The sequence below is a fragment of the Stenella coeruleoalba genome (assembly GCF_951394435.1).
Source record: "Stenella coeruleoalba genome assembly, chromosome: 8".
Classification (NCBI taxonomy): domain Eukaryota; kingdom Metazoa; phylum Chordata; class Mammalia; order Artiodactyla; family Delphinidae; genus Stenella; species Stenella coeruleoalba.
In genome coordinates, this window is record NC_137154.1 from 83,777,631 (window position 1) to 83,804,969 (window position 27,339).

The window sequence follows — 27,339 nt, forward strand, 5'->3', positions numbered from 1 at the left end:
GTCTATGTATGTATGTTATAAATATGATATATTTCTATCTCCAGGTGGTGTTTGCCAAAATTAAATTATAAATGACCTCTATTTAACTGACTTGAACAAATAAGCATTTATATAAACTTTCAAAAATACAATAGAAAGAATTCCATGGTGGTCCAGTGGTTAGGACTCTGTGCTTTCACTGCCAAGGCCTGGGTTCAGTGCCTGGTTGAGGAACTAAGATGCCACAAGCCACATGGTGTGGCCAAAAATTAATTAATTAAAATAAATAAATAAATAATACAATAGAAATTAAGCCAAATGAATTTCAGTTTCATGGGATCTGGGAAGTGTTCAACATTAAGTTAATATTTGGTATTAAAGTTAGTTTAAGTTGTTGGTTTAGTTAATACATACATGTCTTTAGAATCATCAACATTAAGTATAATACTTTTATTGTACATAGTTTTACTGAAAGCCAATAAGCTTATGTTATCTCTGTTACAAAATTGTCAAGAAGAAAAATAAGTTGGTATGATGATATTTTCATAAGTAATAAAATAGATATAAATGGCTTAAACATTTTTAGGTGAACTCTGTAAGAATAACTGTTTTATGGTATGTCTACTTAAAAATAGTTTCTCCAGATGTTTGGTAACTTGAAGCTTTAAAGTTTTGCTAAATTAAGTTAAATAATGGGAATTCATTGAATGCCTAAATTATTTTTAAACAAGCTAACATACTGAAACATTAATTGCTAAAGAATTCTATGTTTGGGACTTCCCTGGTGGTACAGTGGATAAGACTCCATGCTCCCAATGCAGGGGGCCCAGGTTCAATCTCTGGTCAGGGAACTAGATCCCACATGCATGGATATAATATTTGTGGATATTAAGTGTTGTGTTGTTAATTGTCTTTGAGGTTTAGTATTTACTGACTAAGACTCACTTCCTAGATGGCTCCTTGTTGCTGTGTTACATTATTGTAAAGTTTAATTGAATTATTAAAGGGACATTCTAAGCTCATTTTGAAGCTCTCCACAGTAATATATCTTTGGATGAAGATCAGGTGCTCCATGAACAGTAACCAGGAGATTGTGCATACTAGAAAAAACATCATTTAAAGGACTCTCTCCAACCTAGATCGAAGAACCCTTATCAAGTACTCTTAACTAGCTCATGTGCAGTGAAACTGAAGGGAATTGACTCTTGAAATTTTATTTCCCACTTTAAAAAGGCCCCTGAACTTGGTCTTTTGAAAGGACTTCTGACCTCAAACTCACCATAAAAATTATGCTCAAATAGAGGAGAAAATACACCTACAAAAGGTCAAGAAGAAAACAGCAGTGGTAGACAACTGACACAAAAATCTAGACCAGGCCTGTAAGACCCATCCTACTAATTCAGTTGTACTGTTTACCAAATGTTTGTCTCCCTATCAAAATGGAAAGCTACTTCTTTACTTTTAGCTGTACTTTCACCTCAATGTTCAGGATAGAAAGAAAATTTTTTAGTGAAGTTATCACAGAGTATAGTTACTTATTACATGTATCACTGCTTGCTTTAAATCTACTGCTAAAAGCACACAATGTTTGTGTGATAATTTGATAAAATTGATAAAATGTATAGCCTATAAAATGTTTCCCCAGCAGCCTATATCTCTGTGCTTGTCTGATTGGTTTCCCCCCAAAGTGCATAACTAGGCAAATATAAATACACACTCCCACACCCACTCCCAGACACAGACAAAGAATACCACCACTGAGGGACATGATGGACCCAGGGCAGGCAACAACCACCCTTGCATCAAGGAACAAATATTTTGATCAACAGTAATTTCTATCAGCTTAATTAGCCATCAGTATTCTTATTCCTTCTTATCTACTGCTCTGTTGATTGACAAAGAAAAGATGACCAAAAAAAAAAAAAAGAAAAGATGACCAAAAAAACCAAAGCTTTGTTTTAAACTCCTGGTAAATATAAGTTGTACACCCCATATGATTGAGTGGTAGGGCAATTAAAGTATTTGCCTAGAGGCCTCTGATATGTGCCTTTTTTGGCACTTTCAGCCCAGAGTAAAAGAATGTGCCTTCTGCCCTAGAATCTCTTACCTGACAGCACAGAGGAGCAGCCATGGTGATTGGAAAGAGCTCTGCTTGATCTGAGTTGGAAAAACTGGATCTGCCTCTCAGCTCTGCCTTTCATTAGCTCTGTGTTTGGGGACTGGTCATTTGTCCTTTCTGAGCCTCAGCCTTCTCCCTTTTAAGATATAAGTTATGAATAAAAATAAACACTTCACAAGGTAAAAGAGAATTAAATAAAATAATTCCCTAACAAACAGTAAGCGTGCAATATGCTGTTTATAAGTGCAGTTTAACCTTAACTTTATGCAGCTTGAAAATTGAGGGACTTCCCTGATGGTCCAGTGGGTAAGACTCTGTTCTCCCAATACAAGGGGCCCAGGTTTGATCCCTGGTAGGGGAACTAGATCCCACATGCGTGCTGCAACTAAGAGTTTTCATGCCGCAACCATGAGCCTGCATGCCGCAACTAAGAAGTCCACATACGGCAACAAAAAGATCCTGCATGCCACAATGAAGATCCTGCACACCACAACTAACATCTGGTACAGCTTAAAGAAAGAAAGAAAGAAAGAAAGAAAGAAAGAAAGAAAGAAAGAAAGAAAGAAAGAAAGGAGAGAGAAAGAGAGAAAGAGAAAGAAGTATTAAAAAATAATTTAAGGGACTTCCCTGGTGGTGCAGTGGTTAAGAATCTGCCTGCCAATGCAGGGGACAAGAGCTCGAGCCCTGGTCCAGGAAGATCCCAAATGCTGCGGAGCAACTAACCCAACAACACCTTATCCTTCCCTTGTCAAAGAACTTATGCTATAATAACCACCTGTTCATATATGTCTCCCCCACTAAATCATATGCTACATGAGAATGGGGCTTGTCTGTCTCATTCTCCATTTTATCCATAGTGTCTAGTACAATATACAACACGTAGTTTCACATAAGCTGAATGAATGAATGAACTAAAGAGAAAGAAGCTAGGTTGGATCAAGCCCATGAGCTAGAACATTAACAACCAGTATTCAATGCTTTGGCTCCAGAGGAGAAATAGCATCTTATTTGGGGGTAACTGGACAGCTTTTGTGTGACTAGGGCCAACACTGAAGTAGTACTGTGATGATTCAGGGAACCCCAGGCCCCAGGGAAGATTATACATAAAAAGAAACTGGTAAGTGAGAATGGAATTTAACTATAGTGACTAGGACTCCTGAACATGGGAGAAATTAGGCAAAATTACTAGCCCCAGCTTAAGGATATCCTACCTCTTCAAAAGTGACCCATAATATGGTCTACAAATGGGTCCTATCAGTAGACCCAATTATATGAAGATAGGGAGAGAAAAGCAGGTGAGGACAGACAAGCAAAGAGAAATTGCATAGGGAATTACAACTGTTACGTTTATCTAACTAGGTTGATATTTTGGAATGTTAAAGAATGTGATGGTAAAAACTTATAATCAAATGGTTTGGAGATCTGTAGTGAAACATGGTTTGTATGCAGTCCCCAAAAGAAATTAAGATGGTATTTTGTCATCCTAGCTTCACTACTTACATCTGGTTAATGAGGCCTTATGATCCTCAGTTCCCACATCTGCTAAATGGCATAATGTATAGAAAGTGCCTAGTTCAGGGCTTCATATACAGTAGACTCAGTGAATTGTACCTGTTGTAAATGCTGGCACCAAGACTCAGACTTAGAGGAAGGGAATGTTGTCACTTGGTTTGTCCATTCCCTTCCCCACCACCACACACACACCTTTACAAACACATTCACAAACATTGGTAGATTTTCTGAGTTTTTCTTTAAATAAGAAAAAGACTAGTAACTCTCCAGGGCCTGGAGCCATGTAGGCATGCTGCACACGAAAACATTAACAATTGTACAACCATATGTGTAGTCTGACTCTGAAATTAGGAACATGACATTGATGAACATACACTGCTATTTCCCAAATTTGGTGGGAACCCATCGAAATAATGACACTTTTTCTTTTATATCAGGGTTCTTTACCTTGGCTGCACATTAGAATCAACTGGAGTCCTTCTAAAAACAAATAATGCTCAGATTCAACCCCAGAACAATTACATTAGAAACTCCTGGAAATAGGGCTCAAGCTTGGTTCGTTTTCTAAAGGTTCTAGGTGATTCTAATGTGCTAATCCCACAATTCTAATCTGTTAAATCTGTGGAGACCACAGACTATAGCATCGGCATCACTAAGGAGCTTGTTTAAAATGCAATATCTCAGGCCTCAGTCCAGACTGTATCAGAATCCAAACTGAATTAGAATCTGCATTTAAAAGGGGCTTCCCAGTGATTCATAATCACATCAAAGTATGGGAAGTACTGGTAGGTATCAGTGATTCTCACCTCTGGCTACACAATATAGTTATCTAAAGGACTTTCAAAAAATGCAAATTTTTGGGTTCTACCCCCTGAGATTTTTATTTAATTGGTCTGAGGAGGACTCAGAATAAATATTTTGAAAAATCACCCCTGAGTACATAAACTGTGCTGCCAGGGATGAGAATCACAATGCTAAGTAGGCAATGGCAATGATAGGCTAAATTCAGCAAGGAATGCCTTTATGAGAGGTGCTATGAAAAATAAGGTTTAACAATATTCCTTTTCTCCATGGTTACCTCGGAATTGGCACAGGGAACAAATGTGATCTGTCTAGTGTGGGGTATTCTAGTAGCATGTTTAAGAAATGTCTATTTCATGTCTCTTCCATAAACATATATGTTGCATTTTTTATTCTCTCTTTGTTAATACTGTAGTTTATTAGTAACTAGCTCTATTTGCATAATGACAATAACCAAACTGGAATATGCTACTCTTAGAGACATGACTCATGTTTTATTTTAACTCAATGACAAATAATTTTAAATATTTATATTAAAGCAAACATGGAGATATTACAGAGTAAAATATACATTTTTTGTGAATTTTAATAAAACACAAGGCTTCAAAGAAATTTTGTGCTTTTAGTGGACATTTCAGGCTGTGCTCCAAACTTCCTAGTAGAATGGATTTATTTTCCCTCTGCCCTTGGGACTAGTTCAGAGGGAAAGTTTGAGGAGCACTGAACCAATGGAATTATTTGAAATATGACATTCTTAATTGACTTTCAAATTAAGACCTTTCAAATTAAGGTTTCAAATCCTCAGCAGTTGGAGGATCTTGGCTTATCTCAAATGCTAGAAATACTGTAATATTTGTCACTTCAATTCCAGCCAAGGGTCAAATGCAGTATCACAAATAGAAGGTAAAATAAATTCTAAAAGTCATTTTTGGGGGTTGACAACTTTATTCACATGATAGCTATAGGAGCTGACAAAGACTTCCTTTAACAATTTCTTTCTTCTGGCAGTTGATTTAGAGTTTGATTGCTGAGTGTGGGATGAAGGGATGTGTGGTGAAACACACCAGGCGCTTGTTAGAATTCTATGTCATCAGGAATCTAGTTTATTTTTAACCTTGTGGCTTGTCTGACACATTTGCAGTAAGAGTTGGGGAATAAATCTAATGCTCCCTGGCAAACACTTGGCAGCCATTGAGAGTAGCATCTTTAGAGATCACACAATCAATCCTAGCACTGGAGGCAGCCCAAATATTGTGCGAACAGGTCAGAAGGGCTGTGGGGTGCCAGAAAAGGCATCCCATGACAGCAGTGGGATCTCAGCACATACAGAAGACAGTTCTGGAGTGTTGCAGTCAATTCCAGGAGCTGTGGTATCTCAGTACTGATAGGATCTCACAAGGAGCCATATAAGGATAACTGTAATCAGGACAACGGTGAAGTTGAGACACAGCTCCCTGGTGGATCGTTCCATTCTCAGAGCAGCTTGGTGAGAACTGAAGGCAGACTTCTGAGGGCACACAAAAGACCTCCTGCTTGTCCTTACCTCCTAACCGAAAGTAACAAAGAAAACATGAGAAATTAGTGAGCATTCTTTCCTCAAAGGAAACAGAAGCATTATGGAAGAGGAACGTGTTGGCTGAATTGTGTCCACCCTAAATTCACATGTTGAAATCCTAACCCCTAGTATCTTGGAATCTGACTATATATTTTTTATTTTTTTATTGAGGAATGTGACTATATTTGGAGATAGTGTCTTTCAAGAGGTAATTAGGCTAAAATGAGGACATTAAGATGGGTCCTAATCCAATATGACTGGTGTCCTTAAAAGAAGAAGAAATTAGGACATAGACATGTACAGAGCAAAGACCATGTGAAGACACAGGGAGAAGATGGTCATATGCAAGCCAAGGAGAGAGGCCCCAGATGAAATCAGCCCTGCCAATACTTTAACTCAGATTTCTAGCCTCCAGACTGTCTTTGGACTAGAGCTGTTACCCTTCCCTGGGTCTCCAGCCTCCCACCGACCCTGCAGATTTTGGACTTGCCAGCCTCCACAATCACATGAGCCAATTATATCACACACACACACACACACACACACACACACACACACACACACACATATACACCCTATTGGTTCTGTTTCTCTGAAGAACCCTGACTTATGCAGAGATCCTGGCTTTTTTTCCTTATGTCAAAACGACCAACATAGTCCTCATTATATTGTTGCTTTGACAAAATAAAAAATATTACATTTTTCTCTCTCCAATTTCTGTGTGTGTGTCTGTGTGTGTGATTGCTTTGCTAACTTAGAGTACCAGCAAGCAAGGTCACCAAAACAGAAAACATGTTGTGGTTTAGTATTGTTCTTGCTTTGAATTACATATAGAAGTAGGATACCATAAATTTTCAGTTTCAGGCTGCCCTATCTTTGTCTAACCCTGTGAAAGCATGAACTAGTTCAACAGCTGCTTGGCCTCTTAAAAAAGCCCTGCATTGAGCACAGAGCTTACTGGGGTCAAACAAAAGTCCCTCACATAACAGGCACTCAGTCCAAAGAGCAAGTGTAAACCACATGAGTACTTCTATTTCAACAAGGGCTTGTGCCAGCTATTTTTAGTCAAGTCCAGAATGTGCCTATATTGTAAACACTTCAAAAAGCAAGGGTGGTATCTTTATAGTCTGTACAGGTAGTACATGCAGGAAACCATACTTTGAGAACATAAAAGTATTGCCTCCAGTGATGTGGCATAATTGGTACTGTGTATATGCAAGCCAAATGAAATTAAAGATAAAATTTTAAATATTTAGGACAAAAGTCTACTATGGAGTGAAAAAGTTTAGGGGGAAAGAGCATTTTGTTTATTTGCTAAGAGTGGAAGTTCAGGGGGCAAGAAATGTTGTTAGCAAGATTTTGGCCTGAATGGTATTTTTAACCATCTAACCTGACTGAATTATTAATTGTAATTACTGTATTTGTTATATTATTAGTGTACCAAATTATTAATTGTATAAACCAGCTGAATAATCCTTTTTCATATTATGTAATTGTTGGTATAACAACCAAGTTCAAATAAGATGATATCAACCAGTAGGTTGTTGAATCTTAGTTTAAAATATGACCAATGATAACTGATTTATGTTTCATTTTCCTTTTAATTCTTATTCATATTTTTGCCCTCCACGTGAAGGACATAGTAAATTTCCAATGAAAATCTTTACAAAGATTTGTTTGAATGAGAAAGTAAACAGAAGAAAAGGAAGTAGAGAGAATGTGTGAGAATGTACACAAGAGCAGAGGGGAATAGGAAGGTAAGGAGCTTAGGGGTAAAGGAATCTAATCTAAAGGCACTAAAGCAGATTCTTCCTTATAAATTTATTAATAAAATTGAACCCTGATTCAAACACAAATTTGTTTGGGTAAGTTCTGAAGAAATACAGAGATATGCAAAAAATATGCATCCCTATTTATAATGATCAAAACAACCCAATTCAGGGAGGGCAAAATAACCATCTCACCAAATCTTATTAGATTAAAGCTCTTAAGTAAAGGGAATCGTGGATAGTGGCCCAACAAGAACATACTCAGAAAATGTTGATGAAAGTTGTCCACAGCTTTGTTAATGTGACCTTCACAACAACTTTGTGACCTTTACAACTCAGGCAAGTTTTGTCTTGATTTTTCTCTCTCCCAAGATTATAGGTGAGAAACTGACTTTTAGAGAGATGTTAAGTTGTTTCTGTAATGACACATAGGAAGTTACAGGCAGAACTAGAACTGGCAGACTGGAAATAGTTGCTGGAATTGTGGTTACTCCATAGGAGTGATTACATGAATGAGTTATTACTGCAAATAACTGTCCTGGCTAGTGTAAATTTTCGACTTTTGGGAAAACAATTTCACATTTTTAAATTAAGATTAATAATGCTCATTCCCTTTTATCCAGCTATTTCACTACTACTCTAGAAACTCAAGCACATATATACCTGGATACATATACAAGAATGTTCATAGCAACATTTTCATATTATTCCTAAGCTGGAAACAACTCAAATGTTCATCAACAATAGAATGGATGTGAATTGTGGTATAGTCATACACTGGAATGCTATAGAGCAAAGAAAATATATGAACTACAGCAACACATAATAAGACGGGTGGATTTCACAAACATAACTATTGGGCAAAAGAAGAATTTACAAAGAGAAACACAGAATGTGATTCCATTTCTACAAAGCCAAAAACAGGAAACTTAATTATATTGTTTAGGAATGCAGAGATGATAAAACTATAAAGAAAAGAATGGATAAGATTATCTCAACAATTAAGATGATGATTACCTATGGTGGGGCAAAAGGGGAAGGTGATGAAGAATGGACTTCTGGGGTGCTCCAATGATCTATTTCTTGGCCTGGGTGATATTTATACAGGTGTTGCCTTAAAATGATTGTTCAAACGGTATGTATTATGCACTTTTCACAATTTTTTCAATAGTCTCTGAATTGACAGGCTACCCATAACACTTATTTATTTCCTATGGTTTACCTCTTACTATTTCTTGCACTTTGATGGTGAACGTAAACATTTGTTTTTTTATGTATATTTTTAAAATAATAAAACACAGCATTAGGTGAGCATTTCTAATGAATCCAATTCAATCAACACATATGCTAACTGTAGGGGGTGGACTCTACTTTCACACACATTTATACCAAAGTTAAGTAAAACCTCAGATCAGCGATCTTCCATTTTTCTGCTGTTAACCTGCAAAGACAATTTTGGCTTCATTTTGAATCTTTCCTGAAGTCAAGATCACACCATATGATCTAAAGTGATTGCCATATGGTGAAATAAAAAACTCTGAATAAATTGTTTGACATTGACTTTGTTTGAATGGACACTTTGAAAAGATGGAAGACATACTTTATGATATGGAAAAAAAAATTTTAATTGGAAGGGAGAAAATGCATAACAAGGTAAAAAAAAGGAAAACAAGAATCAATAATATTCACTTTCTACTTTAAGAAATACTGTGTACAATAGGCATTGCCTATTTTATTAAGAAATGTAAATATTCCTCTGCTTTTCTCATTTGCAACTTGTACACGTATACACACTGTATGCTAAGCTTAAAAATCCTGCTGTTACCTGAACAGGGTCAAGGATACACTGGGCTGCAGTAGGCTTCTCCTCTCTCTCTCTCCAACGTGGGCTCCAACTCCTGCTCGTCTCCCAGGCTGTCTGGACTCCTGGGCTCTGGGCAGGGCCTAAAGTAGTCTGAGGGAGGTGGCAATCACTGTGATGTCACCGATGAAACATCTCGAAGGAACAACCTCCAAAGGTTGGAGGCTATTTGTGTTTAGGGGGACATGGAAATGTGTTGACTAAGGCTCTTCCTTTGGCTGCCAATTTGTGTTAAAAGCCCAGGGACTTAAAATCTTTTCTTTCCAGTTGACTTTTGGTACAATTGATGTAGGTTTTAAACTCATCTTTTACATCTTCATGAGTATCTCTAACATGTTTAAAACATTGTAAACCGAGAGTGACAGACTAATATTAGCAAATCTTTGCTGCATTTGGCTGCCCCCCCACCCCCACTCAGCATATGAGGGTGTAAAAATGTGACTTCATTTAACCACCCATATTTTCAGCTTTTTGAAATGTGAAGAATTCTCTGCTTTGCGCATGCACACCCCAAACCACACACACGCACCAGAATTCAACAGGCATCTTTTACCTCCTTCAAAATTGACTTTAGTCCAAGTGGTGAAAGCTATCTCCCCAGTCACCTGTTCCACATAACTTTCCAGCTAAGTTACACATTAATATACAGTTTCATCTGAAACAGCTGTGGAAGCCATGGTATATATATATATCTCTGTCAATATACTAATACAGCAGTAAACCCATACTGTAAACTTCAGTCATTTGGATAGATAGGGGGTAGCAGGAGAACTGGTCAAAACTAGTGAAAAACATGAGTTATAGGACATATCTGAAAGAAATAAAACTGTATAACTTTCAAATATAAACATTAACTAAAACTAGACTACTAAAATGAGTTTGTAATCAACTTTTCAGGTGTCTGGAGGTAAATGGAGCCTCTGAAGTGTTTAACTGAACTTGAAAACCTATCAATTAAACATGACCTTAGCAATTGTGCTTGTTCATCAGATTCTTTCTTTACAGATAATAGAACAAACCTCCCCTCTGAATTCCCAGTTAGGGTTAATCAAAATAATACATTCCCAGAAGACATAAACAAAATTCCCTATTTAGTTGTGTTCATAGCCAAACCTTTCCCCATCGTTTCTCATGCACTAGAAATATTATTAAAGGAAAGACTTTCCATTTCATTTCTTCATTTTGATATAAACCTAATGATGGGGAATCTTAATATAACATTCTGTTGTCACATGCCTTGTAAAGAGACAGCTTGCTGAAGTGACAGGTAGTATATAGTAATTATAGTGCAGTCAAACACTGGCAAATTCCTTGAATGTAGTCAGATTTCTATCTTTTGCTTCCAAGCACTTGCCAGACTGTCTCAAATGCTAGGAATATTTTCCTACTCACTAAGCCACACCCATCCCTTCTTTAACCACTCAAAATTATTTTTTGTCCAATTAAAAAGTTATATATTTATTGTAAAAAATTTGAAAATGTAAAAGTATAAAGAAAATTTAATATCACCACCCAAAAGGAAAAAAAACCTTTATATTACTTTTTATTCATATTTGAGGTTGCATAGACACAATCTCAAATTCACAAGATATTTTGGTAAAAGAATCTGATTCTTGAAGAACCTTTACCTTTTTTAATTCTTACAGAGTCAAATTACTTGTACTGTACCATGTGTTGGTATTGAATTTATGGGACAAGCATTTATTTTGAATATGATGGAATAGGAATTAGCTCTGCAATATTTAATATGTTAAATACAATGGGGAAATGTTAACATATCACAAAACAGCTCACCAATACTGTCAATTTAGTTGAATTGGTCAATTTCAATGACCAATGAAATGTAACTTGAAGGATAAATCCATGAGTCAGTTTAGTTGTTTGGTTGTCCCATTTAAGTTTATCTAGCATTATACCAGGGACTGTTGTGCCCGGTGCATTGACAAATTCCCAGATACTTCAGAAACTTCTTGACATTAGTGGTTTATTCTGTGATATCATAAGAGAGTGGGATAACACTGAGAATTTAGCTGTTTTTCAGTCTGACATAACCCTCTCCTGAAGAATATGCAAGCCACCCAAAGTCACATGACAACTATTCAAAGGCCTAAGGTAGAGTTTAACCCTGAGGATCTGCAAGTCCATCAAAACAAACAAACAAACAAAAAAACTCACTACCAAAGAAAATTTGTCTCTTTAAATTAACTTAATTCTGCTGGTATTTTCTTTTCTGTGAGCAATTCCCATGACAACATCCATATCAGCTTTCAAGGTGCTGCTCTTCCCATCAGCAGGAGGGCATACTAAATTACTAATCTTTGATATTATTTATATGCCTATTAATACAGAATTTAGCCAAAGGCCTTTTGTTAAGAAAACAACATTCACATTGACATTGGTATTTAAGAGCTAACTGACATTTATCTCCTCCCACCCCATATGGTATATACATTCTTAAGTGTAAAATATTATACCCTTTGAAAATCAATGGTGAGTTCTTATGCCTGATTAAGAGCTAAGCCAACTTGTTTAATTTATTCCTAATTTCCATCCAGCTTTTTACTTTGGGAAGCAAAAAGTGAAGACCTCATGTCAGTCCATGAATTCAACAAGTCTCTGACACAATGGGAGAATTCAGTAAGGCCTTGATGAATGGCGATAAGCTCTAAGCACATGACAGTAATGAGTATGATGATTATGATGCCTCTCTCACCTTCACATCTTCACCTCAAATGGTCATGCAGCTGCACAGAAACAGCTTTCTGCTATTCTCTGTCACTATCCTAAATACATGAGTAGAAACCCAGAGAAAGAGGAAACCATATTTCATTTTTTTTCTTTTTGGCTGCGTTGGGTCTTCGTTGCTGCGCGGGCTTTCTCTAGTTGCAGCGAGCAGGGGTCTAGTCTTCGTTATGGCGCACGGGCTTCAGTAGTTGTGGCACGTGGGCTCTAGAGCACAGGCTCAGTAGCTGTGGTATAGGGGCTTAGTTGCTGGGCATGTGGGATCTTCCTGGGCCAGAGATCAAACCCATGTCCCCTGCACTGGCAGGCGGAGTCTTTTTTTTTTTTTAAGTCTGGATTTAAAAAATATATAAGTTTATTTATTTTTGGCTGTGTTGGGTCTTTTTTGCTGTGCTCGGGCTTTCTCTAGTTGTGGCGAGCAGGGGCTACTCTTTGTTGCAGTGTGCGTGCTTCTCATTGCGGTGGCTTCTCTTGTTGCGGAGCACGGACTCTAGGCGCGTGGGCTTCAGTAGTTGTGGTGCATGGGCTCAGTAGTTGTGGCTCGCAGGCTCTAGAACACAGGCTCAGTAGTTGTGGTGCACGGGCTTAGTTGCTCCACGGCATGTGGGATCTTCCCGGACCAGGGCTCGAACCCATGTCCCCTGACTTGGCAGGTGGATTCTTAACCACTGCACCACCAGGGAAGTCTCAAAACCACATTTCTTGAAGCTCTCTCCATGTCCTTGAAAAATTAATGATTATTATTAGTATTTTTAACCACGTGTAGCACATGTGTGATTTCTGTCTCACTAACTGAATTTTAATTTCAAAGGCAGGGATAGTTTCTTGTATTTCTTTTGTTTCTCTGTGCATCAAACTGGTGAAGAATCATAACAGATGCTCTAGAATATATAGAAAGGGGCTCAGTTTGAGCCTCTATCATATCACATCTCCTAATGAGATCCGGACATGTCTGAGCATGCCAGGCAAACCTGAGTAGGGGAAATTGAGGTCAGCATCAAATCTACTTGTAAAAGGACCTAGAAGCTACCTGGGAGAGCAAACTCCTCTGAAGGGAAGTGATCAAGAAGATACATGTGGTTCAGCAACAGGGAGAATAGTTAGTTATTCCACTGGCACATAACAAATTCACTGTGTTAGTCTAGGTCCTGTGAGAAGCAAGATGCCAAGATGGGACTAAATGTGCAAAAGAAAAATGTATTGGGGGAAATGCCTGTGAGAGAAAATATGAAGGAGTAGGGGAACTAAGACAGTCATCAAACAGCAAGAGAAAGGGGAAAAAACAAAGAGAGTTTGGGTAGAAGCATCTTAGAATATAATTCAGTTCCAAGGAAAGTTTGACAAGGCTGTTAAGAAACCTCATATCAAAGCCATCCGTCAGAGGTGACCGATGTCTCTCAGGATGCCAACCTTCATATTACTCCCATGCTCAGTTCTTGACTGAAAGCAGCCAGGGAAGCATGGTCTCTGTGCAAACGTGATTATGATTTCAGAGCGCAGCAGCTGGAGTCCACCTCAATTATGGTTCAGTCACATGTGAGAGACACATTCTATGGCCACCATACTCACATACTACCCACCCTACTCCCCTACAGCTTGTTGTCTGGGTCCTAGGGGAAGAGAGAGCTATGGATAAAAACTCTATAATTTGTGACAATTAACCTCAACAGTGTAGAACACTGAAAGGGACAGAGAGTTTCTCCCTCTACCTGTGCAATCTCTTGGACCTCAGTGCATCCATGGAACCAGCAATGTAATATTCTTCCATTGAAGTGGCATGGAGCCTAGCAGAAGCAGAAATACTGATCAAGACTTCCTTGCAGTTTATATTAAGCTGTGCAGGCCTTAGTTGCAGATGGCAGCAGAGAAGAGCTTGAGCTAAAGGGCAAGAAAATGGCAGACACTATGTGGTAGCCAACAGTATGTGTTCATGAGCACATGTCAACCACACCCTAAAGCTGCTAGAAATAATCAGGAGAAACATTACATGGGCATGCAGTCTTGCATAATAAGTGGGAGCAAGAGCCAGAAAAATACGTATTAGTCCTGTTTATAATAACCCATTTAGGTCCTGGATTGGTGAGGTGACACCTGTTAACATCATTTGACTTGGAACCAATTAAATTCCTCTTCTCTGGAGCAAGTATATTTCTGCTCTATAATAAGATTCTGCAAGCAAACAGCTTTCTCTCTGCCCATTAAACATAGCTGCCTAAGGGGGGAAAAAAAGGAGCAGTCAAAAATGTGTTTACTACTAGGCTAATACCACCTGCCCTCAAAACACACCCAGATTTCAGATTGGTTTTGTTATTTTTCTGATGGAAAATAAAAATTCAGCAATCTTTTGATGTGCTGTTACTGAAAAGTTCAGGGATATTCTAGCCAGACACACCCACTTGAAACATTCTTTTCCTTAGTGAATTTGATCAAGAGTATTTTCACTGAATCTCTCTTGAGAATCTGTCGGTTGGAATAGCACAATTGCAGTTTCTGTAAGAATAATATAGATCAGACAAAATTGCTTGTTGTTCTCTGTGAATAAGTTCATTTGGCTTTAGCCTTTGGCTATTAAAGCAGAGAGAACAGAGTCGTGAAGAATCATGAAAATCTCTCTCTGCTCTCTGTGAATGTAATGAGAAAACAAAAGTGCCTAGTTGTAGTAATGTAGAAGATTAGCTGGATGCAAGATACAGGCTAGGTTTCCTTTCAGATGAGGGATATGCTATCTCTGAGGGTAATTGGGCACTTGTTCTACAGCCTGGGGAGTAACCTAACCTTTTACACTTTTACAGTAAGTGAATGTAGAGTTGCCAGTGCCTAGTATTCTGGGAATTTGGGCAGCTTATCTGGGAGAGATGGTTCAGGTCTATTCTCCTTAGCTTGTATTTTGTTGCTTCTTGCTCCCATTTGCCAGTGTAGAACAGAAAAGGAGGTCTCTACACTTCAGGCCAATTATATCTGTGTCTTCATGGGGGTACACATTTTGTGCTAACAAACTAACCTTTTCTTCTTCTATTGTATCTCTCTTTTGCTAGATATTACAGCACTCACCAGGCACTTAACATGTCAACCACTCCTACCGAGTACCAACACAAGCACAAGACATCCCTGTGCTACCTTCTCTATGAGCAATTGCATCTGCCAAGAACCACCACTGCTTGCCTTGGGTATTGACCTTGCCTATAAGACATGTTTCCTCTGCAGCCACCTCTGCTGAGTACCACATCTATTGACTATTGAAAGTAACAAACTTACAATTACTTCCAGAGCAAAATGAGGCGTTGGGGTGAGGAAGTGTGTCTCTTTCTATGTGTTACAAACTGTTGAGGAATACCAAAGGAATACTTCCTCACTCTCACTCCAGTATCTTTCCAGACATAAGTTCATGGGGAAGTTCAGCCAGGGAAGAAATAGTAGTAGGCATCTTGTTATTTCAGGCTCATTTCCTCCCTTCACTACTAAGATTTGATACTACACCAAAATTTCATTCTCTTAGGATGAATTCTCTTTCAGGAGGGGCCTAAGTTCCCAAAATAAATCAGCTTCTATCAGGCCTGCTCCATCAGTAAATAAAACATGCATTAATATATCTTGAAGTGCATCAGTAGACACAGTTTAGGCATAAGTTGAGATCCTACCACATCAGTGCCCTTAGACAGGTAGTGCAGCATGCTGTGCTTTCTACCAATTATCTTCTCATTGGAGTCAGAGTAAAAATTCTGTTCTCTGCACTACAGATAGAAAACATATCATTTCTTATTTCAGTGGTTTCCTGTAGCTCCCAGATTAGGTTCAAATCTTCAGCTGCCGAGGCAAGGCTTTACCATGATCTAGCTTCTAAACTCCCTGACCTCCTCTGCAGCAATCCTAAATCTGCAGTTCCTCAGATGTTCTCTCCATGTGTGCATAAGCCATTCCCTTTGATTATACCATCCTTTTCCCCTTTCCTCAACACCTCCCACCTTTATTTGATGATTAATAACAGTACTTGATTCAAGGGTCACATTCCCTGATCCTCAAGGTTGGTATGGATGAACCTCTGTGATCTATGTAGCCCTAGGCACTATTGATTTCACTGGTATTGTCAACACTAACATTTCTCTCCATCTCCCCTCCTTAAGAACAAGGATTTTATCTCTCACCCATGTAGACCCAGTGGGTAGGCTTGCAGTGCGTGCAATGTAGCGGGCATTCCATAAAAGTTTGTTAAATAAATATATGTATGAATATAAAGTAATTAATTAATAACTGTTCACTTCTGGAGAGTCATAGGCAAATAAGTGTTTTAAAAATAAAATGCTCAAGGGATCAATTCAAGAAGATATAACAATTGTAAATATTTATGCACCCAACATAGGAGCACCTCAATACATAAGACAAATGCTAACAGCCATAAAAGGGGAAATGCACAGTAACACAATCATACTAGGGGATGCAAACACCCCACTTTCACCAATGGACAGATCATCAAAAATGAAAATAAATAAGGGAACACAAGCTTTAAAATACCCATTTGACAAGATGGACTTAATTGATATTTATAGGACATTCCATCCAAAACAACAGAACACACTTTCTTCTCAAGTGCTCATGGAACGTTCTCCAGCACAGATCATATCCTGGGTCACAAATCAAGCCTCAGTGAATTAAAGAAAATTGAAATCATATCAAGCATCTTTTCCGAGCACAATGCTATGAGACTAGATATCAATTACAAGAAAAAAATCTGTAAAAGAACAAACACATGGAGGCTCAACAATACACTACTAAATAACCAAGAGATCACTGAGGAAATAAAAAAATACCTAGAAACAAATGACAATGAAAACACAATGACCCAAAACCTGTGGGATGCAGCAAAAGCAGTCCTACAAGGGAAGTTTATAGCAATACAATCCTACCTCAAGAAACAAGAAAAATTTCAAATAAATAACCTAACTTTACACCTCAAGCAAATAGAAAAAAAGAACAAAACAAACCCCCAAAGTTAGCAGAAGGAAAGAAATCATAAAGATCAGATCAGAAATAAATGAAAAAGAAATGAAGGAAACAATAACAAAGATCAATAAAACTAAAAGCTGGTTCTTTGAGAAGTTAAACAAAATTGATAAACCATTAGCCAGACTCATCAAGAAAAAAAAGGGAGAAGACTCAAATTAACAGAATTAGAAATAAAAAGGAGAAGCAACAACTGACACTGCAGAAATACAAAGGATCATGAGAGATTACTACAAGCAGCTCTATGCCAATAAAATGGACAACATGGAAGAAATGGACAAATTCTTAGAAAAGCACAACCTTCTGAGACTGAACAAGGAAGAAATAGAAACTATGAATAGTCCAATCACAAGCACTGAAACTGAAACTGTGGTTAAAAATCTCCCAACAAACAAAGGCCCAGGACCAGATGCATCACAGGTGAATTCTATCAAACATTTAGAGAAGAGCTAACACCTATCCTTCTCAAACACTTCCAAAATATAGCAGAGGGAGGAACACTCCCAAACTCATTTTACAAGGCCAACTTCACCCTGATATCAAAACTAGAAAAACATGTCACAAAGAAAGAAAACTATAGGTCAATATCATTGATGAACATAGATGCAAAAATCCTCAACAAAATACTAGCAAGCAGGATCCAACAGCACATTAAAAGGATCATACACCATGTTCAAGTGGGGTTTATCCCAGGAATGCAAGGATTCTTCAATATATGCAAATCAATCAATGTGATACACCATATTAACAAATTGAAGGATAAAAAACATATGATAACCTCAACAGATGCAGAAAAAGCTTTTGACAAAATTCAACACCCATTTGTAATAAAAACTCTGCAGAAAGTAGTCATAGAGGGTACCTACCTCAACATAATAAAGGCCATATATTACAAAGTCACAGCCAACGTCGTTCTCAATAGTGAAAAACAGAAACCATTTCCTCTAAGATCAGGAACAAGACAAGATTGCCCACTCTCACCACTATTATTCAACATAGTTTTGAAAGTTTAACCATGGCAATCAGAGAAGAAAAAGAAAGAAAAGGAATCCAAACTGGAAAGAAGTAAAACTGTCACTGTTTTTATCCTAAAGATTTGATAAAGTAGCAGGATACAAAATTAGTGCACAGAAATCTCTTGCATACTTATACACTAACGATGAAAAATCTGAAAGAGAAATTAAGGAAACATTCCCATTTACCATTGCAACAAAAAATAGGAATAAACCTACCTAAGGAGACCAAAGGCCTGTATGCAGAACACTATAAGACACTGATGAAAGAAATTAAAGATGATACAAACAGGTGGAGAGATATACCATGCTCTTGGAGTGGAAGAATCAACATTGTGAAAATGACTATGCTACCCAAAGCAATCTACAGATTCAATGCAATCCCTATCAAACTACCAATGGGGGCTTCCCTGGTGGCACAATGGTTGAGAGTCCGCCTGCCGACGCAGGGGACATGGATTCGTGCCCTGGTCTGGGAAGATCCCACATGCCGCGGAGCAGCTGGGCTCATGAGCCATGGGCGCTGAGCCTGCGCGTCCAGAGATTGTGCTCTGTAACAGGAGAGGCCACAACAGTGAGAGGACCACGTACCACAAAAAAAAAAAAAAAAAAAAAAAAAACAACTACTAATGGCATTTTTCACAGAACTACAACAAAACATTTCACAATTTGTATGGAAATACAAAAGACCTCAAATAGCCAAAGCAATCTTGAGAAAGAAAAACGGAGCTGGAGGAATCAGTCTCCCTGACCTCAGACTATACTACAAAGCTACAGTAATCAAGACATTATGACACTGGCACAAAAACAGAAATATAGATCAATGGACCAGGGTAGAAAGCCCAGAGATAAACCCACGCACATATGGTCACTTTATCTTTGATAAAGGAGTCAAGAATACACAGTGGAGAAAAGACAGCCTCTTCAACAAGTGCTGCTGGGAAAACTGGACAGCTACATGTAAAAGAATGAAATTAGAACACTCCCTAACACCATACACAAAAATAAACTCAAAATGGATTAAAGACCTAAATGTAAGGCCAGACACTAAAAAACTCTTAGAGGAAAACATAGGTAGAACACTCTATGACATAAATCACAGCAAGATCCTTTTGACCCATCTCCTAGAGAAATGGGTATAAGAACAAAATTAAACAAATGGACCTAATGAAACTTAAAAGCTTTTGCCCAGCAAAGGAAACCATAAACAAGATGAAAAGACAGCCCTTAGAATGGGAGAAAATATTTGCAAATGAATCAACTGACAGAGGATTAATCGCCAAAACATACAAGCAACTCATGCAGCTCAATATCAAAAAAACAAACAACACAATCCAAAATGGGCAGAAGACCTAAAGAGACACTTTTCCAAAGAAGATATACTGATTGCCAACAGACACATGATAGAATGCTCAACATCATTAATCATTAGAGAAATGCAAATCAAAACTACAAGATATCATCTCATACCAGTCAGAATGGCCATCATCAAAAAAATCTAGAAACAATAAATGCTGGAGAGGGTGTGGAGAAAAGGGAACCCTCTTGCACTGTTGGTGGGAATGTAAATTGATATAGCCACCATGGAGAACAGTATGGAGGTTCCTTAAAAAACTAAAAATAGAACTACCATATGGCCCAGCAATCCTACTACTGGGCATATAACCTGAGAAAATCATAATTAAAAAAGAGTCATGTACCAAAATGTTCATTGCAGCTCTATTTACAATAGCCAGGACATGGAACCAACCTAAGTGTCCATCAACAGATGAATGGATAAAGAAGATGTGGCACATATATACAATGGAATATTACTCAGCCATAAAAAGAAACGAAATTGAGTTATTTGTAGTGAGGTGGTTAGACCTAGAGTCTGTCATACAGTGAAGTAAGTCAGAAAGAGAAAAACAAATACCATATGCTAACACATATATATGGAATCTAAAAAAAAAAAAAAAGGTTCTGAAGAACTAGCGGCAGGACAGGAATAAAGACGCAGACGTAGAGAACGAACTTGAGGACATGGGGAGGGGGAAGGGTAAGCTGGGATGAAGTGAGAGAGTGGCATGGACTTATATATACTACCAGATGTAAAATAGATAGCTAGTGGGAAGAAGCAGCATAGCACAGGGAGATCAGCTCGATGCTTTGTGACCATCTAGAGGGGTGGGAGAGGAAGGGTGGGAGAGATGCACAAGAGGGATGGGATATGGGGATATATGTATACATATAGCTGATTCACTTTGTTTTACAGCAGAAACAAACACAACATTGTAAAGCAATTATACTCCAATAAAGATGTTGAAAAAAAAAGATGCTTAAAAAAATGCTGTAATTTTTCACCAACTTACATGAGAGACCATAGTGATGTTTACAAGACGTGTAGTAACTTGAACTACTGAGGATTTCTTGATCTAAGAATAGTATATTCTAGGCTTCCTACCACTGACCAAGTCTGACGGTTGTTTATTAGGTTGGCACATGATATGCTTAAAGGGATGATTTTCTCTGCTGTTGAAGTTGAGGAACAAACGATGTAATTTGTTGCAGATTTTTTTGGAGAAAACTTAAAAATTTAGAAATGTAAAAATAACTTAAATGTTCCTACCACACAAAAGTAACAAATCTTAATATCTTTTGTTACTCAATTAGGTTATTTGGACCCCCAATTGGGCCCTGTTCCAGCCGAGGCCTCTGCCTTGGCAGGGAAAATTCTTTTACTGTTTGGGTTTAGTTGAAGCTGAGATGAAAGCAGCACAAGCTTTGTTCAATTGTCAGAGAATGGAGAAGTGGGAACTTAGTTCACAAATCAACTTCACACTCGGGGGATGATTAAGGCAAGAAAGGGAGGCATATGCATTGGTTTTCTGGGAATACGTGGGGTTCTACCTGGACCTGGAGTGCCACCTCTTTTCTGCCCTTGTATGGTCTTTGGAATCTGGGTCAGAAGCCAGTCAAACCATCATGGTGTGGACAGGCTGAGATCTTAATCTGATTGGTTGGGGAGTCAACATCATCAACCTTCTAGTTACAGCTGCTCTGCAGTCTACATGCTTGTGGTCAGCATACAGTTAATTTCTTCCACCTGGTGGGGGTTTCAGTATCTGCAAAGCAGCTCAAAGGAGATAGCTCAGGATATTATCTATAGCCCTTGAGGAGGAACTAAAGGTCCTTGACTTTGTTTAATGGCTAAACTATTATTATTTTGTTTTGCTTGAATGTTTTCCTTTATTTCTATATTTTCTCATTTTTCTGCTTAAATGTATTTTTTGTAAGTTGGAGGCTGCAAGCCACAACTACTGAAGCCCGCATACCTAGAGCCTGTGCTCTGCAACAAAAGAAGCCACTGCAATGAGAAGCCCGCACACAACAACAAAGAGTAGGCCCCGCTCACCACAAGCAGAGAAAGCCCATGTGCAGCAATGAAGACCCAAGGCAGCCAAAAATAAATAAACAAATTTATATTAAAAAACAGCTGCTATGATTTTGATGTATAATCCTAGTTTTGTAATTAACCTTTTTAGATTTAGCATCCCAATTACGCTAGCCTGAATAAGTAGGTTTCCCTTTTTCTTCTCTGAAACAGTTCGTGTAAAATAGATACCTTTCTTCTTGTTAAGTTTGCAACAACTGGTCCATTAAACTCTATGGGTCTGGTGAACTTTCTGGAGTGTCAGGTGAAATATCTGACTACTGATTTCATGATTTTTCATGGTTATAGATCCTACTTAATATGCTTTCTATTTCTTCTTAAATCAATTCTGGCAATTTATTATATTAATAGAAAATTGTCCATAATCTGTTTATAATTTTATTAGTATCACTTATCATTGTATTCTCCTAGATTTTTTCAATTTCTCTCTGATCTATTGTTATGCAACCCCCCTTTAGAACTTTTTTTAAAAAAGTAGAAGAAATAATATAACAAACCCTAAGTTTTAACAGTTATATTTTACCAATCTTGTTATATTTATTATTATCTTCCTCACTTTCCCTTATTTTCTCTCCTTTTTCTTTCCTTATTTCTTCTAGACTATTTTAATGGAAATCCTGGAAATCGTGATCATTTCATATGCATGTTTAATTGATAACACTGGGTTTTTTTTTCACAGCCACCACATCATTATCATACCTAACAAAGTTAAAAATAATTCCAGAATTTTTTCTTGTTTCTGGTTGAATTATTGTCATTGTTTCTAGGTCTTTTTGTTCCTAGTGTTATTTAGTTTTGCTTTTTTCCCACTTCTTAATGCATCTTGCTGTTTTATTACTCTGTTTGCTATTTAATTAAATTCTCATTTAACATTTAACATCTCATGGAACATCCTCATTCCCTTAAAATTTTCATCAATAATATTATAATACATAATGAAACTCTACCTGAACTTCTCAAAGAGTTAGAAGAGTCCTGATATAATATAATGATGGAATGCCAGACGAATCATTCAATGGGAGTATATATATATATATATATATATATATATATATATATATATATCCTACTGACCTTCTTATAATTCCTAGAAAATAATAAAAACAAAGTAAAACTAAGATAAACAGAAAAAAAACATTAGACAAGAAAGGAGATAATACAAAATATTCAATCTACCATCACTTTTCTAAAGCTGATAAATCTTCATCTGTACTAATTATTAAAAGACGTTAGAGAAATTTCTATTTTCAATGAAGCCTGCCCCTGAACTTATCACAGAAAGGAAGATCTTGCTGATAAAGGCCAGTACTTCCTTTCATGAGTATATAACATGGTTATATGGTCTGGCTGTCATATTTTTTTAACTACTTATAGAATAAATCTTCACAAGGAGTTTGGTTGCAGCAAAATATAATTACTAGCCAGAACTATTTCCACCCAAACTTTTAATGAAATGCATAGCTCTCTTCTCTCTTTAAGAATAAAACAGAGATAAAATATTTTTATTATTCATTACAACTAGCATTATTTTATTTAAATAAAATTAACTTTTCTGATTATAAAAGTAATACATGCATATTGTGGGAAAAGAGAGAAATGATAGGAGGAAAAAATTAAGTAGAAAATAGCAACATTGGGACTTCCCTGGTAGCACAGTTGTTAAGAATCTGCCTGCCAATGCAGGGGACATGGGTTCGAGCCCTGGTCCAGGAAGATCTCACATGCTGTGGAGCAACTAGGCCTGTGCATCACAACTACTGAGCCCGCATGCCACAACTACTGAAGCCCATGTGCCTTGAGCCCATGCTCTGCAACAAGAGAAGCCACTGTAATGAGAAGCCCGCACACTGCAAAGAAGAGTAACCCCCACTCTCTGCAACTAGAGGAAAGCCTGTGCACAGCAAAAAAGACCCAACACGGCTATAAATAAATAAATAAATAAATTTATTTATTTTTAAAAAAGAAAATAGCAACATTAACCACTCTCAATATTTTGTTTTTCATAACTGAGAGCATAATATCACATACTCAGAACAAATGAACAGAGGCATGTTACAGGAGAAGATCTGAATAAGCAGTAGTCATCTGTGGAGTCTCTGTGGAGGCGTTGATCAGGAGGGAATTTTTTATTTCTTGCTTTAATCATTTATAAACAATTTTTATGTTTTACTAAGAAAAAAATTAAATTCAACAATAAAACCATATTGTGAGGACTAAATGGAAAAAAGTCTATTCTCTTTATATATAACCTTATTTAAAACGTTCTTATATTCTTATATTTTCTGTCCTAAATTCACATAGAATTGTAGAAGCTATGAGTTGAGAGATTATTGTGTCTAATCTTCTTCCATAGATGAGGAAATTAAGGTAAAGAGAAGTTAAATAACTTGACAGCAAGGTCATATCTCTAATCCCTTTGACCTACATGTTACAGGTTATTATTAATTTACTTTGAATAGTTTAAATGCATGTGCATTTTACTGATCCACTTTGACACTAGTCTGGATATGGCATAAGCAGTATTCTCAGTCATTAAGAGCTTTTCCCAGCAGACTAATCCAAAGTAATTCCCCCTTGTTATTCTCTTTCATAGCATTCTGTTCTTTCCCTTTACAGCACTGACTACGAATTTTAATTCTATATTTACTTGTGCTTATTTATTGTTTTTCTCCCCTACCAGACTCTAAACTCCTCAAAGACTAGCCTTAACATTCATTCTATTTTCCATAATAAACCTAGTGCCTAACACAGAATCTGGTATGTAATGGGTGTTCAATAACATAGTCAGAAGGTCATGAAGTCATTTACTGTGGTTTCTCTTTGCTGACTGTCTTTTCATGAGCACCCAAGTTACCTTCAAGTTAATGAGTGCTTGTTAAGTTCTAGAATTTAGACAATGTAAGAAGCATATCATATATGTATATGTACTTTAATCTCATAAATTAGTTATATTATCATCTCTATCATACAGATGAAAAAGACTGAGGCTGAGAGAGGTTAGGTAAATGTCAAAAGGTCAAAAACCAAGCAAGTAACAGACACAGGTTCAATCTCATGTTTGATTCCAGGGTGTAAGTTCTGAACCCTTGTGCTACCTGCTTACTAATTTCCTGGCTTCAGTTGATGTTCAAGATACAGTAATATAAATAGCATATCTTTACCTCACTTTAAAATTTTTCTGGGCTTCTGGGTTAAGACAGAAAGATTGAACATATGCATATAATTTTGCTCCCTCTCAAAACCCTACTAAAATGAAGAGAGATTTGTTTAAGGCATAAAGCCATAAGGACCGTGAGAATAAAGGAGGAGAAAGCAGCAAGTACATTTTGGAAGCTGTACTGAAAAAGGACAGCTGTAACCGATTTAGCAAAACTAAAAAAAATAAATCCTAAACTGGTAGTAGGGAAAGCCAAGAGTCAGTCTGATTTATACTGTACAGATTGGTGGCAGTGGGGATGAAGAGAGGGGTGGTTGAAATAAAGATAACTAGTTCAGAGCTTTTCAAGAAATTGCTAGGTCCCAAGATCCCTCCCCCCCTCCAACCTTGACACAGCCAACAACTGCTCTTCCCCCACCTGAGCAGACTGCAGTTTCATTCCCTGGAGAGAGTCTCTGGACTGGGAAACCTCAGGCACAATTAAAAACAGAAGTATCCTACTGAAAGGGTGGATTTAAATAAACATATATCTGGATGGTGAACCCATCTCCCACCCCAGCCCTCTTCCCCTCCTCAGGTTCCAGAAGAGTGGAATCTTCACATGAAGCTCTGGGCAAGATTGGAAGAGCCTTCTCTGAGGAATCTGAGTAGCCCAAGGGGAAAGGATACTGACATTGGAATTCCCCCAGTGAAAGGTCCCTAACAGCTCACCTTACATAGAAGTGCACAGTCAACAAGCTTCAGTCATGTACTCAGAGAGTCTTAGCAGTTTTTAGTCCTACATATTTAAAGATTATCAGAAAATGTGGAAGTTAAAGTCCAATACAAACAGAAGAAATGCAATCTGAAGGAAACAGAAATTGTACTGGGAGGAGAAAATATTCAAAGAAGAAATTGGATTGGTTTCCATCTTCTCATCAGCAATATTGGAAGATAGAAGTTTTCCAATTACTTCAAAATTCTGAAGAAAAACTATATACAACTCAGAATTCTATCCCCAGTCAACTATCAATCAAGTGAAAAGGTAAAATAAAGATGTTTTCAGGGGAATTCTCTGGCAGTCCAGTCGTTAGGACTCCACGCTTTCACTGCTGAGGGCCCAGGTTCAATCCCTGGTTGGGGAACCAAGATCCCACAAGCTGCCTGGTGCTGCCAAAAAAAAAAAAAAAAAAGAAAAGAAAGATGTTTTCAGACATGCTCGGTTTCAAGCAATTTACCTCCCATAAATTCAGCCCCAGATAATGTACTCCACCAAAATGAGGGGGTTATCCATAAAAAAAAAAGACATGGGATCCAAAAAAACAGGAGAGGCTAAGGAAATACCAAGATAGTCATGAATGGACAGCTCAAAGTGACACCTGTGTACCTGGAATGAAGGACAATCAGTTCACCCTGGAGTGTGTCAGATGGCCATGAGAGATGCCTTCAGGAAAATGCAAACCACTAGGAAACTTGATGCATCTGAACATCTTGAAGGGAGTTTTAGAGAATCAAAGTTTGGGGTTTAATAAATGGTAAGTTTTAGAAAAGCAAGCAAACAAAAAAATGACAAGTTTTATCCCCAAGAAAAATTTCACTATTGTGCAGAAAATGAAAAGTAGTCAAAGTTTATTACATGACTCAACTATAAATGGCATTCTCATAACCCTAGTGTACTGAATATTAAGCTAAATAAAATTAAAATATAACTCTATTGGGACATGGGGGGAGAGTAGTGAAGAGAAGTAAGTTCTTTCTACCACAGTAAGAAGTCAATATAATGCTTAAGATTTGAAAACTCAAGGAATAATACAAACACATTATTTTAAAATAAGTAAACATAAAACTGAATCAGCAAAAGGGGAAGATCATTGCCTCCAGGGGAAGAACTAGGGTGCAGGACTGCTGTTGTGTGTTGTAAAGCTTTTAGTCACTCTACACTATTGCATATACAACTTAAAAAACTAAAATCAACAATGCGTTTTTTTTGTTTGTTTGTTTGTTTTTATTTTTGCAGCACGCGGGCCTCTCACTGTTGTGGCCTCTCCTGTTGCGGAGCACAGGCTCCGGACGCACAGGCTCAGCGGCCATGGCTCACTGGCCCAGCCGCTCCATGGCATGTGGGGTCTTCGCGGACCGGGGCACGAACCCGTGTCCCCTGCATTGGCAGGCGGACTCTCAACCACTGCGCTACCAGGGAAGCCGCAACAAAGTGTTTTTAAATGTAGATAAATGTTTTTAAATAGTAAAATTGATTCATGACCTACCTCCCCCACCCCCCTCTTTCCCTCTCAAATTATGAACCTTATGGCTGCCCATACAGTCAATCACCTGGACAAGAGGGCTTGTCTATATCAAGTTGAATTACTCTGGTAAATTAGTACAACACTTTTTGACAATAAAGAAGATAATCTCCTTTCT

General features: G+C 37.6%; 1 protein-coding gene across 1 annotated transcript; it reads right to left on the minus strand.

Annotated features, from left to right (window-relative positions):
- Positions 1-5,424: 5,424 nt before the first annotated feature.
- On the minus strand, positions 5,425-9,632 carry SLN (sarcolipin). The gene is made up of 3 exons (XM_079930145.1): positions 9,561-9,632; positions 5,646-5,957; positions 5,425-5,615 (listed from the first exon to the last, which is right to left on the minus strand). Exon 2 carries the CDS (start codon positions 5,880-5,882, stop codon positions 5,787-5,789), a length of 96 nt encoding a protein of 31 aa, XP_079786271.1. The 5' UTR covers positions 5,883-5,957; positions 9,561-9,632; the 3' UTR covers positions 5,425-5,615; positions 5,646-5,786.
- Between the last annotated feature and the right edge of the window lie 17,707 nt (positions 9,633-27,339).